Raw genomic sequence first — 15,891 nt, forward strand, 5'->3', positions numbered from 1 at the left:
TTAACTTTGTCCCTTTTTGTACTTTGGGCTATTAATGGCATTAAAGCAATTTTTAAATAGCTGGGTAATTTTTCAGCAATAATATTCACACCCAAACACACACACACACTCAATTGCCTACAGTTTCCTAGTCTTTTCTCACCCTGCGCAGTATAACGCTGATCTCCACGGTCAGCAGCAGGCCGTAGATTAAAGCCAGCAAGCCTGTGATGCAGAAGCTCAGCTGCCCCAGGCCGATTCCGTGTTCATCGTACTTAGTGAACTTGATGGTTTTGGTGACAAAGGCCAAAATCCAGTAGATGAGCAGAGCTTCATATAAATGGAAATCACAAAGTGATTACATAGGAAAACAGTTAAAATATGTACAGAAGCATTTCCTAAACAATCCACATAATGAAAAACAATTTCCAGTGGTCACAAAATCCAAAATTGGGATGTGGAGCTTAAAGCTGGGCCACTTTTGGCCCAACAGTGAATATACAAGTGTTGGTTGGAATACACAAGTATTTCTGGCCTAATAAATATGGCTGCTTGCAGTTGGGAGACTGTTGCCCCACAATATTCATTAGGAGTGTAATGCAATGCTAGTATGTCTGTGTGTGTCTGTTTAGTGTGCCAAATATCTGTATCTATATCTATTTTCACTTTAAAACCTGAAATCCCAGACTCGGTGTGGCCTAAACCAGAAGCGTTCTTTTCGGTGTGGTGTGTGCATTCTGGCTCTGACAGTTCCTCAAACCTTAGCCATATCACATAGTTCATAATTGGTCTCAACTAGAGATGGGAGTGCATGGGACTGTTTATTTTTTTCCCACTCTTGCAGTTATTATATGTTTGTTCCAACTTCTAATCATGCTGCATCACAGGGCAGGCTAACACACTTGGAAGTGCTGTCCACCGTCTTCCGCATACATGAGTTCAGAGACACACAATTGGCTAGAATGTTCAATTTGCTTCCTTGGCACCAGACCACAGACGGCTGTGGAATCAGTGTGATTCAAACTTGCAATCTCCTAACAACAGGGTGGATGCTTTTCTGCTGTACCACTCAGGAGCCATTAGTGGCCTAATTCAAAACACAGTGACCCTGACAAGGCAGTTACTAAGGATGACTGAAAGAGCACCTGAACTACAACATATATAAATTCAATAACACTTCTTATTTGATCTCCTTTTTTTACTTTTTGTCTTTTTTTATTTGTCTTTATTTTCTTTTCCTTGTGTGTGAGCAGTAATTTGATTGGAAACCATACGATCCAGTTTAGGAAATGCAGGTGAAATTATTTAGTATTAACAACAAGAACACTTTTGTAAGCTTTGTTAAGTTTTGTGATAATGTTCTGTACACACCTAACAGAAGTTTGGGAAAGTTGGAGGTCTCTATGTTGTGGTAGTAGACTATGGAGGTTATAGCTGCCAGAATGCCAAGTCCAGCAGGCATATAAAGATGAAGATGGCGGGACTGGTTAAACCTAGAAGAATATAACAGGTCATATTAAGGAGCAACACTCTGTTACGATTTTAGCATTCTATCATCATTTTCTTTCCTATAATACAGTTTTTTTTATAAGACCATACTGAATATCCAGCCCTTGCTCATTATTGTACGCAGAAACTGTTTTAGTAATGAGTTAAAAAAATTAAGCTTTTACAAATAATTTGATTATTAATTTTGTTAGTCATTATTAAAGTCAATTTATTATTATCTGTTAGTGATGGTTCATGAAAGCTATTGCTCTAAAACTAATAATACTCTTTGATGTAGTATTTAACTGTATGGATTACATAACATACACTCACCCATCTGAGACAATCCCCTCAGCGACCTCACACACCAGCACAAACAACAGAGCAGCTGTGAGCAACCAGCGCAGGTTATGGCCAGGGAAATGCAGCCATGTGCTGTGATGGATATGAACCTTAGAGCTCTGGCTGCCCCAACCTACATGACAAACACTGTTAAGCATGCCAGCTAATGACAGAGTGAGAATTAATTGAGCACACTCTTAAAAACATGTAGAACCCTCTTCGGTTGTCCCTCTGGATTCTACAACAAAATGTTTTCAAGTGTTTTCCTATCAAAAATGATTCCAAGGGGAACCTTTTTTGGAAGAGAAGAACCCTTAATTATCTAATTAACCCTTTAAGAACCCTTTAAAGAATGTTTTTTTGTAAGAGTGTATGTATTTAAATGGGAAAATTGTATGGTACAAATTCCAAATTATTAGCAGTTATTTTCATCTTAATACCTAGAATCTGTCCTATTATTTTCATCTTAATACCTAGAATCTGTCAGATATTTACAAGTTAGCTAAACTGTCTTGGTACTTGGTGTAAAAAGGGTTTTTGAAGTGTTCATTAGATAATTACTTGGAACCTCTTCAGATAGGGAAAGACTCCAGAGGGACAACTTAGATAATGCATAACTATCTTCAAACCATTCATTCATTCATTCATTCATCTTTGAATGCGTTATCTTGGTCAGGGTTGCAGTGGATCAGGAGCCTGTCCCAGGAACACTGGCTGCAAGGTGGGAATACACCTTGCATGTGTGACCCCAGTCACACCTGAGGGCTATTTCCTGTAGCCAATTCACCTTCTGGCATGTTTTTGGGAGATGGGAGGAAACCAGAGAACCCAGAGCTCAGAATCGAGCTGTGAACCCTTTGAGGTAGTGATGCTATCTGCTGCAACACCATCCCATCCAACCTTCAAAGTAGACCAATACAAAGTTCTATCATCTTATCCAATGGCAGTGATCTGTCTGTTTTCAGGATAAAGCCACTGACCAATGAAGAGGATGGGGAAAGTGCTGAAGAGGAGGAAGACGTGTGGCACAAGCCCCAGAGCATCCAGGAAACAGCCGTTATTCAGAAGCCCATTATCCACCTTATAGGCAGAGGAGTTATCAGTACCACAGAAAGACAGGGTACTGTTGGAGACTGGAGTCTAAGAGAGAAAGAAAAAGAAGGCGAGAGAGGCTAAATCTATTATAAAGCTACCAAATAGTATAATTTGTTAAGAAATCTAAAAGAAATAGAAGTCCTGCAGGCAGTGAGTGGAAACCATGAAGCAGTGAGGATTAAATAATCTGTCTTAATTAGATCAGAATGCACAGAATACCATTATACTGTTTAGTGGACACAAAGTGTGTATTATGTAAGGAATAAAACACAATGGGGCATGAAGTTATAGGAAAATAATCAATGATAGGGTAGTGTAATGTGGCCTGATGTGAGGCGGAGTTACTGTTATAACTCCAGAGCAGATTCATTTCCTATAACAGGATGTCTCAAAGTATTTTATTCCTCTTAGACCACAACAATATATCAATGATTACAATTTTCATTTTTTTAATAAATGACACATCAAACTTTTAAACTTTTAATGTAATATTGAGGAATGTCCACAAAACAAGTTATAAATTTATCACATTATAGCATTATAGTAACCACAAAGCATAAAGTTCTCTGTCTTGAAGACTTCCCCATGATGGAAAACGTACTGTTACTGGACACTCATGAAGTATAAATGTTAAATAAACAGCTCCTGAGAGAAATCTTCATTATATCAATGGTTATTTAAAATTTGTTTATTATTATAACCTTTGATAATGTAAAGTCCGCCATACAAGTCCATGTGTAAGATGTTATTATAGAAATGATAATATATTAGAAAGAGTACATTAATATAAACCTGTGATTTAGACCTGTGTCAGAGCTGCCTTTATAGAAAATTAATCAACACCTTCTGAACAATCAGAATGGAGAATTCAACAGGAAGATAGACAGATAGATAGATAGATAGATAGATAGATAGATAGATAGATAGATAGATAGATTCTGGAAGATGAGTGAGAATTCACAAAAAAATCCAAATTAGGCCTTATTCCCAACAGTTTATGAATCATAAAAAAAGCTAATGCAGCATGAGGAGAATTACAGCATTAAAATAAACTTTACAGAGGGAGTGTATAGTTCACATTTTATTTATTTATTTATTTATTTATTTATTATCTGATATGTATTTTATAACTCGTATATAATCAGTTTCTTCTAACAGAATTTCTTGAAATGAAGGCAACTTTTTAAGTTACATTTTAAATAGTTTTAAGATATTTTAGTACTGTATATCAGGCTACTGTGGGATTCCTTTTGCTAATAAATGTTTCGCAGTTGGATTTCTTTGAAAAATGCAAGGCAGACTCACCGCTCTGTATCCGTGCATCATGTTGGAGAGAAGCTCCGCGCGCTGCGCTTCCCCAACTCCACCATGGACTGAAGTACATCCAACCACCTACAGCACTGCTGGAGCTCCTAATCCCCGCGGATTATACAGCAGTTGGAACGTCTCTGAAAACCCTCAACTGCTGGGGCTAAATGTAATATGTGTGTGTGTGTGTGTGTGTGTGTGTGTGTGTGCGTGCGCGCGCGCACGCCTGTGTTACGGAGCCACCTCCGCTCCGTATCTTTTTGTATATAATAATAATAATAATAATAATAATAATAAATGTTTTTTAGTATTAATAATGGTCAATTCATAATAAATTATTATAATAAATTATAAAAAAAAAAGTTTATTAATAACAATATAAATATAATAATAATAATAATAATAATAATAATAATGATGATGATGATGATGTTGGTGGTGGGGCTGGGGGTGTTTGAGTTGGTGGTGGTGGTGCTGGTGATGGGGATGGTGTCATTGTTGTTGATGGTGGGGATGGTGTTGGTCTTGTTTTTGTTGGTGTTGTTGGTGGTGTTCTTGGTGTTGTTGGTGGTGGTGGGGGTAGTGTTTTTGTTGGTGTTGTTGGTGGTGGTGGGGGTAGTGTTGTTGTTGGTGTTGTTGGTGTTGTTGGTGGTGGTGGGGGTAGTGTTGTTGTTGGTGTTGTTGTTGTTGGTGGTGGGGGTGGGGGATTTTGTTGTTGGTGGTAGTTTGTGAATGCAGCACACTACACTGCTGATAAAAAGTTCTTGAACTCTCGGTATTTTATCATTTTCAGTTAAATAAGCATGGGCTAATTTCCCACTACCTAAAAATGGTAAAAATCTAAGTCTAGGTTTAATTGAACATTTGCGAGTTTTTATGTTATTGGAAACGACCTAGTTCTAATAGTACATGTCTGAGATCTTGTCCCACACAACTTTCCTACACATTCCTACACAGGACACTAGCACTGGCTATAAGTTTTATTTTATAGGCTCCACATAGTTCACTCCCCACGTCCAGCTCCAAGTTTACCATAAAACCAACATTTATTAGCCAAAGGAATCACACATAAATCTTAATAAGTCTTTAACTATAAAAATTTAGTTATTTGCTGCAGTGATAGATTCATTTCTGTTTAAACTGTCTGAGAACATAAAACATCAGAAACTCCCCAGGGATTGGAAAACTTCTGACTGACAGGGAACACCTCTGTATTATTACTGTAAAATCCAGACAGATGACAAACTAGCAAACAATGTGACATATGGAAAGACCTGTCACTATAATTTTGCTATTATTATTATTATTATTATTATTCCATGGATCCTCTCAGGTTGCCTTTCTTCTCAATGGTCAAGAACTAAATGTAGGACAGACACTGCCCTCTGGTGGTTACATCATACGTTGAATAAACAGTTATATAAGATCATGAGGCATTTGTGAAAATTTGAAGAAGAAAGAAAGATTATAGATACACACTCTAAAATTTAAAAAAGGTAAATAAGAGTTCTTAGGTTTGTTTCTTGAAGATCTTATGTAGGATCCTACAACAGAGTGCTTCTCTATCAGATAGAGTCCCAAGCAATACCACTTCAGGAAGCTAGGAGACCTTAAATATCCAAAGAACCCTTTTTCCAAAAGTATAGACACCCAGTGACTTATACCTTATGTCTTACTGCAGAACTTGTTTGGAGTGGAATCCTCTACTGCAAAGTTACAATGCTTGGTTTATAACTGAGTTTAAATAAAGCATCATACAATGCCTTTATACAGTATTCAGACAAGGTTCTTTAGACTGATGCCACAGAATAGTTTAGGTTCTCTAAAGAACCATTCTAGCCTTCAATGTGCAAAATGATAGGCGTGGTTCATGGTCTCGTTTTCCTAGAATGGAATCCATATACATATTAATAATGATGATACAATGAATTATTTATGCGTCCACACAAACTGCAGTGTACTTTTTCGAAACCTCATCCTACCACGCTGTTGTGTTACACAATACAGTCGGATAGAATGACTCCTGACCAATCACAGCGCACAGGACTCGGCAGGGGGCGTGGCGAGTGCGCGAGAGCATAATGTGGGAGCGTGTGGAGGATTCAGCACCACGGAGAGCTACCGCGATGCGCACACGTGATTGGCTCAGCTGGCTAAAGAAGGGGCGGGGCACTACTATCATGCAGCTCAGCTATTGGATAGTAAAAGTGGGTAGGCGGGCTTGATTACTGTCACTCTGGATGTTAGATGAGATAAGTCGGAAAATATCCCGTGCCGGAAATCTAACTATTTTCCCCTCAGTAGTGTTTAATTAAAGTGGACCACAGTTTAATGAGAGGAATGAGCAGTATAAAGTGCACTTCAAGGGATTCAGGGTGTTGAGCGCGCATGAAAAGGTAAGAGGATTATTGGATATCCGGTTAAAGTCTCTAAATGCTCGCTTGTTTGGTATGTTTCTTATGAGGAACTATTTTTAATAGGACACCATTCATTCATTCATTCATTCATAATTGAAATACAGGAGTACCTAACACTTGTCTAATTTGGTTAAAAGTGTGAATAAACCCATAACACAAAGATCCAGGTCTGTAAATATCTATAAGTCTCCTGCTTGAAGTCATGGAAATTCCAAAAGACTCCCTAGTATGTGCACAAAATACACTAGGATGTAGCATTATTTTTAGGCCTACCCTATGTAGGGCACCTTTATAGTGAGGAGCAAGCATCTGGGGTTCGGTGTTTATTTTTTGGAAGTGCATAAATTAACTTTTTCACTGGAGCCATATCTGATCTTTAGGCAACAATAGCTCTTGGAACTATAGATCATAATGACTGAAACCTAAATTGCTTGCTGGTGGAACTTCAGTGCACTAGATAGGAAGTAAAAGCCTTTGTTTCCTAACCCATGTACTGCACTAATCAAGGGAAATGAGCTCAATTTGGGATTAAACCCTTAAATTCCCAGTGCTGACTTCCTGTCACAGTACTATTTTACTTTTATTGTCTACAAGCCCTGTTTTTCAGCCTATGCATAAAACATTTACGCACACATACTCTGTTCTTGAATGTTAAGCTGAGGGAACTTTGTTCAACTTCAAAAATCAAACATCTAAGAAAAGCAGAGTGACTGAGTTTACCAGGGTTACCTGAGTTTCCCTTTTTGAAAAAGTTTTATTTTATTTAATAACCTACATATATTAATAACCTACATATATTTGATCTCTTTTTAGACTATATTTAGACAAGCAGCAGTCATAGACGACAGCATATTTCCCAATGGCTGGTATTATTATTATTATTATTATTATTATTATTATTATTATTATTATTATGTTTTGTTTTATTCTATTTTATTTAATTTTATTTTTCTTGTCCAATAGAGAATAATTTCCCTCCTTTGCCGCCATTTATCCCCCTGAAGCCATGTTTCTACCAGGACTTTGAGGAGATCCCAGAGCAGCACCGCAACATGTGCAAAAGACTTTACTACCTCTGGATGTGTGGGTATTTGATTTAAGGAAGCATCCGTCTCTTGAATAAATACTAGTAGAATAAAGGTCTTATAGAAATTGTCCTCCCAAATGCAGATCTAAAAATTTGCAAGCCTTTTTTGTTCTACTGCTTACAGTACTGCATGGCTGTTTGACTAAAAAAAAAAAAATCCTTCCTTCCTTCCTTCCTCTCTCTCTTCCTTCCTTCCTTCCTTCCTCCCATTTTTTTTTTACTTTAACCCACTGAATCTTTTCATGGGCATGAGCTCAAAAAAGAGTTGAAAAAAGCTGAAAGTTTCTTCTGTATAAATATTCCAGTTTCTTTCCTTCCTAAATTCTCTCTCTCTCACTCTTTTTTTTTACTTTCACTCAATAAATATTTTCCAGAGCATAAGCTGTAAAATGAATCTTCTGTATCCTTACAAAATATTCCTGTTGCCTTCTTTCTTTCTTTCTTTCTTTCTTTCTTTCTTGTTTCCTTCCTTCAATCCTTTCTTTCTTCTCCTATTTTCCTTCCTCCGCAACTCAAAATCGTATTCATCTTCTCTACGAGGAATATACATGAATCTGTTTCCAGACTAACATGAATGTGTTACTCTTCAGTGTACAGTGCCACTCTGGTGGTGAATTTCATAGGCTGTATGGCTTGGATGTTTGGTGGAGGAGGAGTGACGAACTTTGGCATGTCCATCATGTGGTTGATCCTCTTCACTCCTTGTTCCTACGTGTGTTGGTTCAGACCCGTCTACAAGGCCTTCAAGTGAGTCTCATTAGTGCCACAGCCGAGCAGCTATGCATAGTGTGTCACATTTTTTCCTGCTCTTACACTATTATTTTAACCTAATGAAGGAGTTTTAAAAGATCTCATGACAAGTAGAGAATATAGAAAAAAATCATGCTAGGATAACTGTTGAATTACAATATCAAACAGCTACATGCTTTTAGGTATAACACTGCAGCAGCTAAGTTAATAATTATTTGGTTAGGAAAACAGCTGGAATATTATAAAGACAGACTTGTTAAAAGAGGGTAGTTTATCTAATATTATTATTCTTTTTTGCTTTTGCTTCTTTAATCGTGTAAGATATTTTAAGGCATGCATGTCACCTTTTTTCTTTCTATTAGGGACAGTGGGACACGTCTGGAACAGTGGCTTAATTAGTGCACTCTTTGGTCTCTGATGTGTATTTTATTGCATATAAAAGTAAAAAAAAACAAACCCTAATAATATTGTGTTTCCGAGTGAGTTGACTGCCATAATTAATAACTAACTGACATTATACATGAATTTATTTATACTTGAAGCCTCACTTTATTTTAGTGCGATGGATGAGTTGAACTGGTTGACACCGTTGTCATGCGAGCTCATAGGCTGTCCACCTCCTGACAGTCTTCAACACTGTTATTTATAGGACAGCAAATAAGGCCTGTGGGTTTGACAGTTTGAGACAGAATTCAGTTTTCACCATCTATCTGCTGTCCTCTCCTACTGTCCATCTGTTACCTTTAGGACAGACAGCTCCTTCAACTTCATGGCTTTCTTCTTCATCTTCATGGCTCAGGTTGTTATCTGCATCATCCAAGCCATCGGGATTCCAGGATGGGGGGTTTGGTAAGCAGCTCAGATTGTTCCATTACTTTAAACAGTACATTTTCAATCATTTTCAATGATCCTATAATAGTCTCTTTCCATTGATTTTGTGTTTAACAAATTGTACATAGCATTAATTATACGCTTACAAAGTGCAACTATATGGTACCTGATAAAATGGCCAGTGATTGTACAATAGTCCTTAGTATAGTTGGTCTATGTTTCTATTTCTATTTATTTTAATTTTTCTATTTATTTTTCTATTTATTTTTATATAGGGCCGTATTCAGAGTTGGCAAAGTCCAAAATTTAAGTCAATATTTCAGCAGAGAAAGTTACACACATTCAGAGATGGGTTACGCAACAGGTTTAGTCAATTTTCTGGGTGCACCATTCATATTATTCACATTATTCACATTCCTATCATTCATATTATTCACATTCATATCATTCATATTATTCAAAAGTAAATGATGTGTACCTGCTTTGAATGATAAACTCACCGAACATACTGCTGTGCTAGCTTTAAGTTCACTTTAAATTAATTCATAACATCACACTGGAAAAAAAAGATATCTTAGCAGTGTAAATATCTTGAATAAGGGCACATTTATCTATTTTTTTTTATTATGAGATTATTATAAATCAAATATAAGGTTATCCAACCTGTTTTTAGATACTTTTACTTATTTCAGGCTTTAAATTTTGTTATTCTATCGATAGATCAGCATCACACTACAACTCCCAGAACACAACGTGGCCTACAGACATGGCCGCCGCAAACTACAACACCCAACACACACACCACACATTCTCGAACTCTGTCACATTCACAGTCGCCATCATTCTGATCACCTACACCTGTACACAATCACAATCACAGCATTTAAGCACTTCCAAACTGCAATCTCTCTGTGAAGTAGACGCTCTGTGTCACTGTCACCAGTCATCATCAAGCCTTGTATTTATGTTGTGCTGACACTTTGGAATTTTGATCTTGTTTCTGGTTAAACAAAACAAGATATTTTTTGGTTTTTGGTTCTTATTTTGCCCTATCTATGCTGTTTAGCAATCGCCTGACCATTGCTGCCCCCTTGTTCCTGCTATTGTCTTACAATTTGGATTTGTCTGCAAGCTTTTTAAGCAAGGCTTTGGTGTACTTGCACTTGCATCCACCCCTGCTGCCTGATATCTGCCAACAGAACAAGTCTATTTCAAGCTTGAAATTAGTACAACAATATCTAGAAATAGGTCATATATTTGGTTTATTGTGATCTTATAATAAGGAAGTCCTAGATACATTTGACTAACTTCAATACATTTTCACTTGTCATTTGTTTTTTTTCAGTGTAGCCATAAAAATAGCTTTTTGTGGACTTTAAAGGGACAATACTATTAACAGTGTTATATTTATGTACAGTATTTTATATTGGTCTCTAATATTTCCTATTAATATTGGCCTATTCCACAGTTTTTCCATCGTATTGATAGAACAGGACATATTGTGGTTATATCAAACTGTCAGACAGTGGAGCTGGACTTATCACTGCTCCTCGCTTGAGCTGAGATCGTGCAAGAAAAATGGGTGGAAGTCGATGTTCTGAATCGAGTGTAACTCAGACACGCCTCTGTTCTAGGCAAACTCCCTCCTGCATGTGTAACTCTCATGTAAATTCAGAGTAACGCTTAAGTCTGTTGCTGCATCTGAAGCCTGAATACAAATGTGTGCAATTTTAGATTAAATTCTGTTGACTCTTCACTACTAACAGAATACATCACTCTGTCTGTCTATTCATATACTGAATCAAAATATAATAATAAATATAAATAATGTTCTGCTCTGTGTTTTCCAAGTGGCTGGTTAGGCACTATTGTCTTCTTTGGCACAAGCATCTTTGCTGCCATCATCATGCTCATTCCCACCATCATGTTTACGGCTGTAGCGGTTTTGTCCTTCATCGCTCTCACTACGGTAACAAACTCTGGGGTGGTAATGGTAACGCCGCTTTGCATTAGGGCGCATCACACCACACCACCCCACTGTTGATTATTTTCTTATAACAACATATCATGTCATGTTTTATGCCTTACATTTTATTTATTCAATTTTTTTTTTACTACTGTATTGTTATAAAATGTCAATAGAGCATCTATTGTTAGATACTGAACAGATAGTCATGATGTTTGTGTGTGTCCGGTCCACCAGGTTCATAACCTGTACCGGGGCAGTGGAGGCAGCATGAGTAAGGCTCAGGAGGAGTGGGCTACGGGAGCCTGGAAAAACCCACACGTTCAGGAAGCCGCCCAGCAGGCTGCCCTCGGAGCTGCCCATGGAGCCATGCAGGCACATGAGCCATCCAACACACCCACCTACAGCAATCAGATGTTAATACAGAATGAAATATAAGGCAAGCACCAGTGAAGAAACTTGCCAAAAAGCAGGCCAGGAATGTTGGCCATTGCATCTGACCGATAGGTCAAGACAGCTTTGGGCAGAGCTCTTCTGGAATAAATGTAGATTGGTGTATTTAGTTGGAAAAACTAGTCTGATTTCTGGTTTTCTTTAGTAGGAAAAACTGCAATGGTTTGTAATTGTGTGGTTCTTTAACTCCTTTGTATTTGGATGGAAAAGCAGACAGATTTGTAATTTTCTCTTTCTTTGACTTCTTTGTATGTAGTAAGCTGGGTTTATTTCATCTTGTAAGAGTTTTAGAGGGGAAAAAAAACCTACACAAACCTACACAATGTCATTGTAAGCCTAACTTCATATGACTACTGGATAAGTTTTGAAATGGATTCATCAACACAATATTTCATAAAACAATTAAGGTACTAAATTACTAATTACACCAAATGTTTCACTGAGCACACACACACACGCATATATATATATATATATATATATATATATATATATATATATATATATATATATATAATATGTAGTTCTTTTAACTGCATTCATTGTATATTTATTACAGTTTTAGGTGCTAACTATTATACCAACAATAACTGTTTAAATATTTATTATTTAGTTGTTAAATACTTATTGAGGTTATCATCCTAAACTCTTCCCCATTTCAACTATACATTAAATTTTATGTATCTCATACTATGTTTATTAAATCTTAAACTTGATGTTTAAAACTGTCTGTACAGTTTACTATATTATATTCAGAGTTATCATATCACGTTACAATGTAAGTATAAATCTGATCTGTTTAAAACTACTGAAGTTTTTTTTAACACAATCCAATTTGTCTTAAATATATCAATTTATCTAATATTTCTCATTCTCATATTATTATAAAATAGGTGCAAGATCATGAAACCTATTTCTATACACATATTTTAATGTTGAGTCTGAAACTGTTATTCAATTGACAGATAATTTTTAATAAAAGTATAGAATAATGCTCAAAAAAATCCTACTAATTGAATACGACCAATTCAATCGACACAGTCTTTAAATTAATAAAACTATTTTTTTTGTAAAATTATTATTTGATGATAGAAAATACAAATAATATTATTATTTTGAAACCATTATCCAATTGGCAGATAATTTTTAAGAAATGTATAGAATAATGCTTAAAAAAAAGAAAATCACCTAAACTGAATGAGATCACTTCAGGCAACAAGGTTACTTCACATTAATAAAACATTTTTGTAACACTAATATTTAATGATAGAAAATACAAATGACATTATTTGTTTACAAATGTGCCTAGTGTTATTATTATTATTATTATTATTATTATTATTATTGTTATATCTACCTATTACTAAACTTCACCAGAAGGGGGCAGTCTTATTCCAAAAAGCAAATTGTACAGTTTCTTCATTTCTCTAAACCACAGAGGGCTAGAGATTTTTTTTATGTCCTTTGCAAATCCCTGATTTCCCAGATGCTTCTCTGAAAGAGAGCGGGCAACCACTTTCCTGTTGGCACAGCAGCCATAACACCATCGTGTCCTCCATCAGCTTCTCTGAGCAATAAATTCACCCTTAGTAAAAACACAAATCTAACCACGTGCGCTCTCACCTCGGATGTCCTCTGAGACCAGCCTCTCAAAGTCCGGATTAGATTGGAAAGCTCTTTAAACAGATTTATTTGCCTCACTTTTTTTATTACTTTATTACTTCCTTTATTAGTGATGCGCTTGGAGCTCATAAAGCAACCAAAGTCTCGACCCCCTTTAGCAGCCTGAGATGTAAATATAGCATTGAATTAAAGAGAAATCACACTGAAACTTTTAAACAGTGTGTAAAAGACACCCAATAACGTCCTGCATCTGTTGCTCCACCAGAGTGCACTTGAGTCGTTACTTAAACATATGGCATGCTAAAATTTCCAGTGTTGAATCAAAACCCACAATGTAATCCAAGCAGAAATGTCTGTGTATGAGGCTTTGTGTGCTCGAACCCTGCTGAAGGTCAGTTATGCACACAGTGTGGTATTTTTAGTGGTGGCACCGAGTTTTGATAAAGTAACGGTCATTAAGGCGTGATCTCATTTCTCAGTGGTGGTATTTGGGTCAGTGCTGCAGTGTGAGAGCTCAGAGGAAAATCTTTAACTGTTACAGTTCCAGGAATGAAACCCAAATGTTAGAAAGATTTCTAATAAGAATTATTCTATACAAGTAAACATCCTCCTGAAACCATGTACCCACATGTTTGGAATGGTGTACAAGTACTACCTTTAATTTAGGTTCATGTTTATTGCGAGGAAGATCCCACAAGTACAACCCACTTTTCCTGTATTCACCGCATTAAAAAAAAAATCTAATTTTCTAATAGCACTTAGATATGACACAACCAAAGTTTGTTTTTTGTGATCAAGACTAATTACTGTGTACTTTTAGGAAAATATTGTCCTTTCTTCCAATTTTCTCTTTCTTGTTTCCACTGTCACTGTATATTTACATTATCCATACAAAAGACTTAACAGCTACATGTTAGCTAGCTAAATCATTAAGAACAGTCATTAGATAGCATCCATAGTCGGCGTTTTCCATGTGTTGACCCTCTCAAATACAGCTGACGAGACTTTGCAATGATAGTTTGGCGCAACAGAGTATAAATAGACTATTCATTACTTAACACTGAACAGGTGACCACAATCTGGTAACAAACTAATGATAGGACAGGGGCAGAGACATGATTAGAACAGAAATGGCAGTAAACATGAAACATGTAGGTATAAGCTGGCTAATCTTACACTGTGTCTTTGCACAACTAAAAAGAAAATTCTAATCTTCTAACTTTACCCTATATCTTATCAAACTAATATTTCTGTGTTTAAATTGAGATTTACTTGTAGTGCATTATGTGAATAGTGATGCCACAGGTGCTGATACTACATCTCTGTTTGAAAACATACCCAGTTCTCTATAACTTAAAGCATATCAGTAAAAGCAACAGTAACCTTACCTTCACACTAGAAAGTGACAAAGTGACAGTGCCCTTTAATTTTCTACATACATTTACATGCACAACATGGAGCCACAACTTCAGTGACAATAGCAAGCGACATTTGAATTGAGACTTCTCAATTGAGAAGTGTGGCTATTTTCCAACTGGCTCGAAGGATTACTTGGACCAATCCTATTGCATGTGTGGTCCGATGTTTCTTCAGTTCCCCACTCAGAACTTCAGTTCCTACCTGCAGTTAGTTCCCATTTACTGCTTGGCATACAAAAAAGGAAGAAAAACTTTTAACATAGATCTCTTTTTTCCTATTTATTCTGCTTTTGTTTTGGGGTCCCAACAGGACTAGTGGTTAGGCCTTGGCACTCTCACCGCCGTGGCCAGGGTTCAATTCCCGGCCAAAGAACCAACCCCAGACACTGGGGTTACACAAGACAGTGCACTTCCCGTCCCTGTCCCAAGCCTGAATAAACTTGAGGAGGATTCTATTTTTGTTTAGTTTCATTATTACTATTAGCGCTATTTCATCTCTTAGCTTTTTTGTGCCCTCTCTGTATTTTTAGTCTCAATTTTATTCTCATTTATGCAAGCACTTTGGGCAACTATTGTTATTGTAAATGTGCTTTTATAAATAAAATTTACCTACTTACTTACTTACTTACTTACTTAGCTTCAGGAGCATTTACATTTTGGTAATGAAGTATCCAGGATCAGGGAATATGATTGTCCACCAAAGTCCAGATAATACTGTAAAACTACTGACACCCAAAAGAGCACACTATATGGTAAATAAGGAATGAGTTCAGACACAGCGTATGTGCACGCCTATCATGAAATCCTGATCCTATGTTTGACACATTTCTTAAAAATGGCTGCCAGTCTAGTTGGAAAACTATCAAGAATTTTAGCAGTTCAGACATTTCTCAACTTCATTCCACTCCCACCCCCATGACCTTCCAGCCTTATCAATATTATAAATAAGGTCTCTACCAATTCCTGACAGGGGATTCTGGGAGAGCAAACACATTGTGGGCCTTGATGTGGTTCTCGGGTGGGAGTAGATCACAGGGGACGAGGGAGGGAGTTACGGATGGAGTGAGCCCTGAGCACACACAGGAGGCCACTGTCTGAAAGCATAGAGGCCACGAAACACACAAGGAGCTTTAT

General features: G+C 36.8%; 2 protein-coding genes across 2 annotated transcripts in view; one reads left to right on the top strand and one right to left on the bottom strand.

Annotated features, from left to right (window-relative positions):
• abcc8b (ATP-binding cassette, sub-family C (CFTR/MRP), member 8b) overlaps positions 1-4,335 on the bottom strand; it is a 29,630-nt gene extending 25,295 nt beyond the window's left edge. The window contains exons 1-5 of the mRNA XM_053234816.1: positions 4,210-4,335; positions 2,790-2,949; positions 1,801-1,942; positions 1,351-1,472; positions 143-309 (exon numbers count right to left, since the gene is read on the bottom strand). Coding sequence (XP_053090791.1) covers positions 143-309; positions 1,351-1,472; positions 1,801-1,942; positions 2,790-2,949; positions 4,210-4,230 — 612 coding nt within the window. The 5' untranslated portion in view covers positions 4,231-4,335. The remainder of the gene's footprint in view (positions 1-142; positions 310-1,350; positions 1,473-1,800; positions 1,943-2,789; positions 2,950-4,209) is intronic.
• Positions 4,336-6,464: 2,129 nt separating this feature from the next.
• scamp5b (secretory carrier membrane protein 5b) lies at positions 6,465-12,169 on the top strand. The gene is made up of 7 exons (XM_026913333.3): positions 6,465-6,608; positions 7,443-7,495; positions 7,593-7,712; positions 8,307-8,463; positions 9,214-9,315; positions 11,149-11,266; positions 11,501-12,169. Exons 2-7 carry the CDS (start codon positions 7,489-7,491, stop codon positions 11,699-11,701), a joined length of 705 nt encoding a protein of 234 aa, XP_026769134.1. The 5' UTR covers positions 6,465-6,608; positions 7,443-7,488; the 3' UTR covers positions 11,702-12,169.
• The last annotated feature ends 3,722 nt before the right edge of the window (positions 12,170-15,891 follow it).

The sequence above is a fragment of the Pangasianodon hypophthalmus genome, chromosome 6 (assembly GCF_027358585.1).
Source record: "Pangasianodon hypophthalmus isolate fPanHyp1 chromosome 6, fPanHyp1.pri, whole genome shotgun sequence".
In the NCBI taxonomy this organism is placed as follows: Eukaryota; Metazoa; Chordata; class Actinopteri; order Siluriformes; family Pangasiidae; genus Pangasianodon; species Pangasianodon hypophthalmus.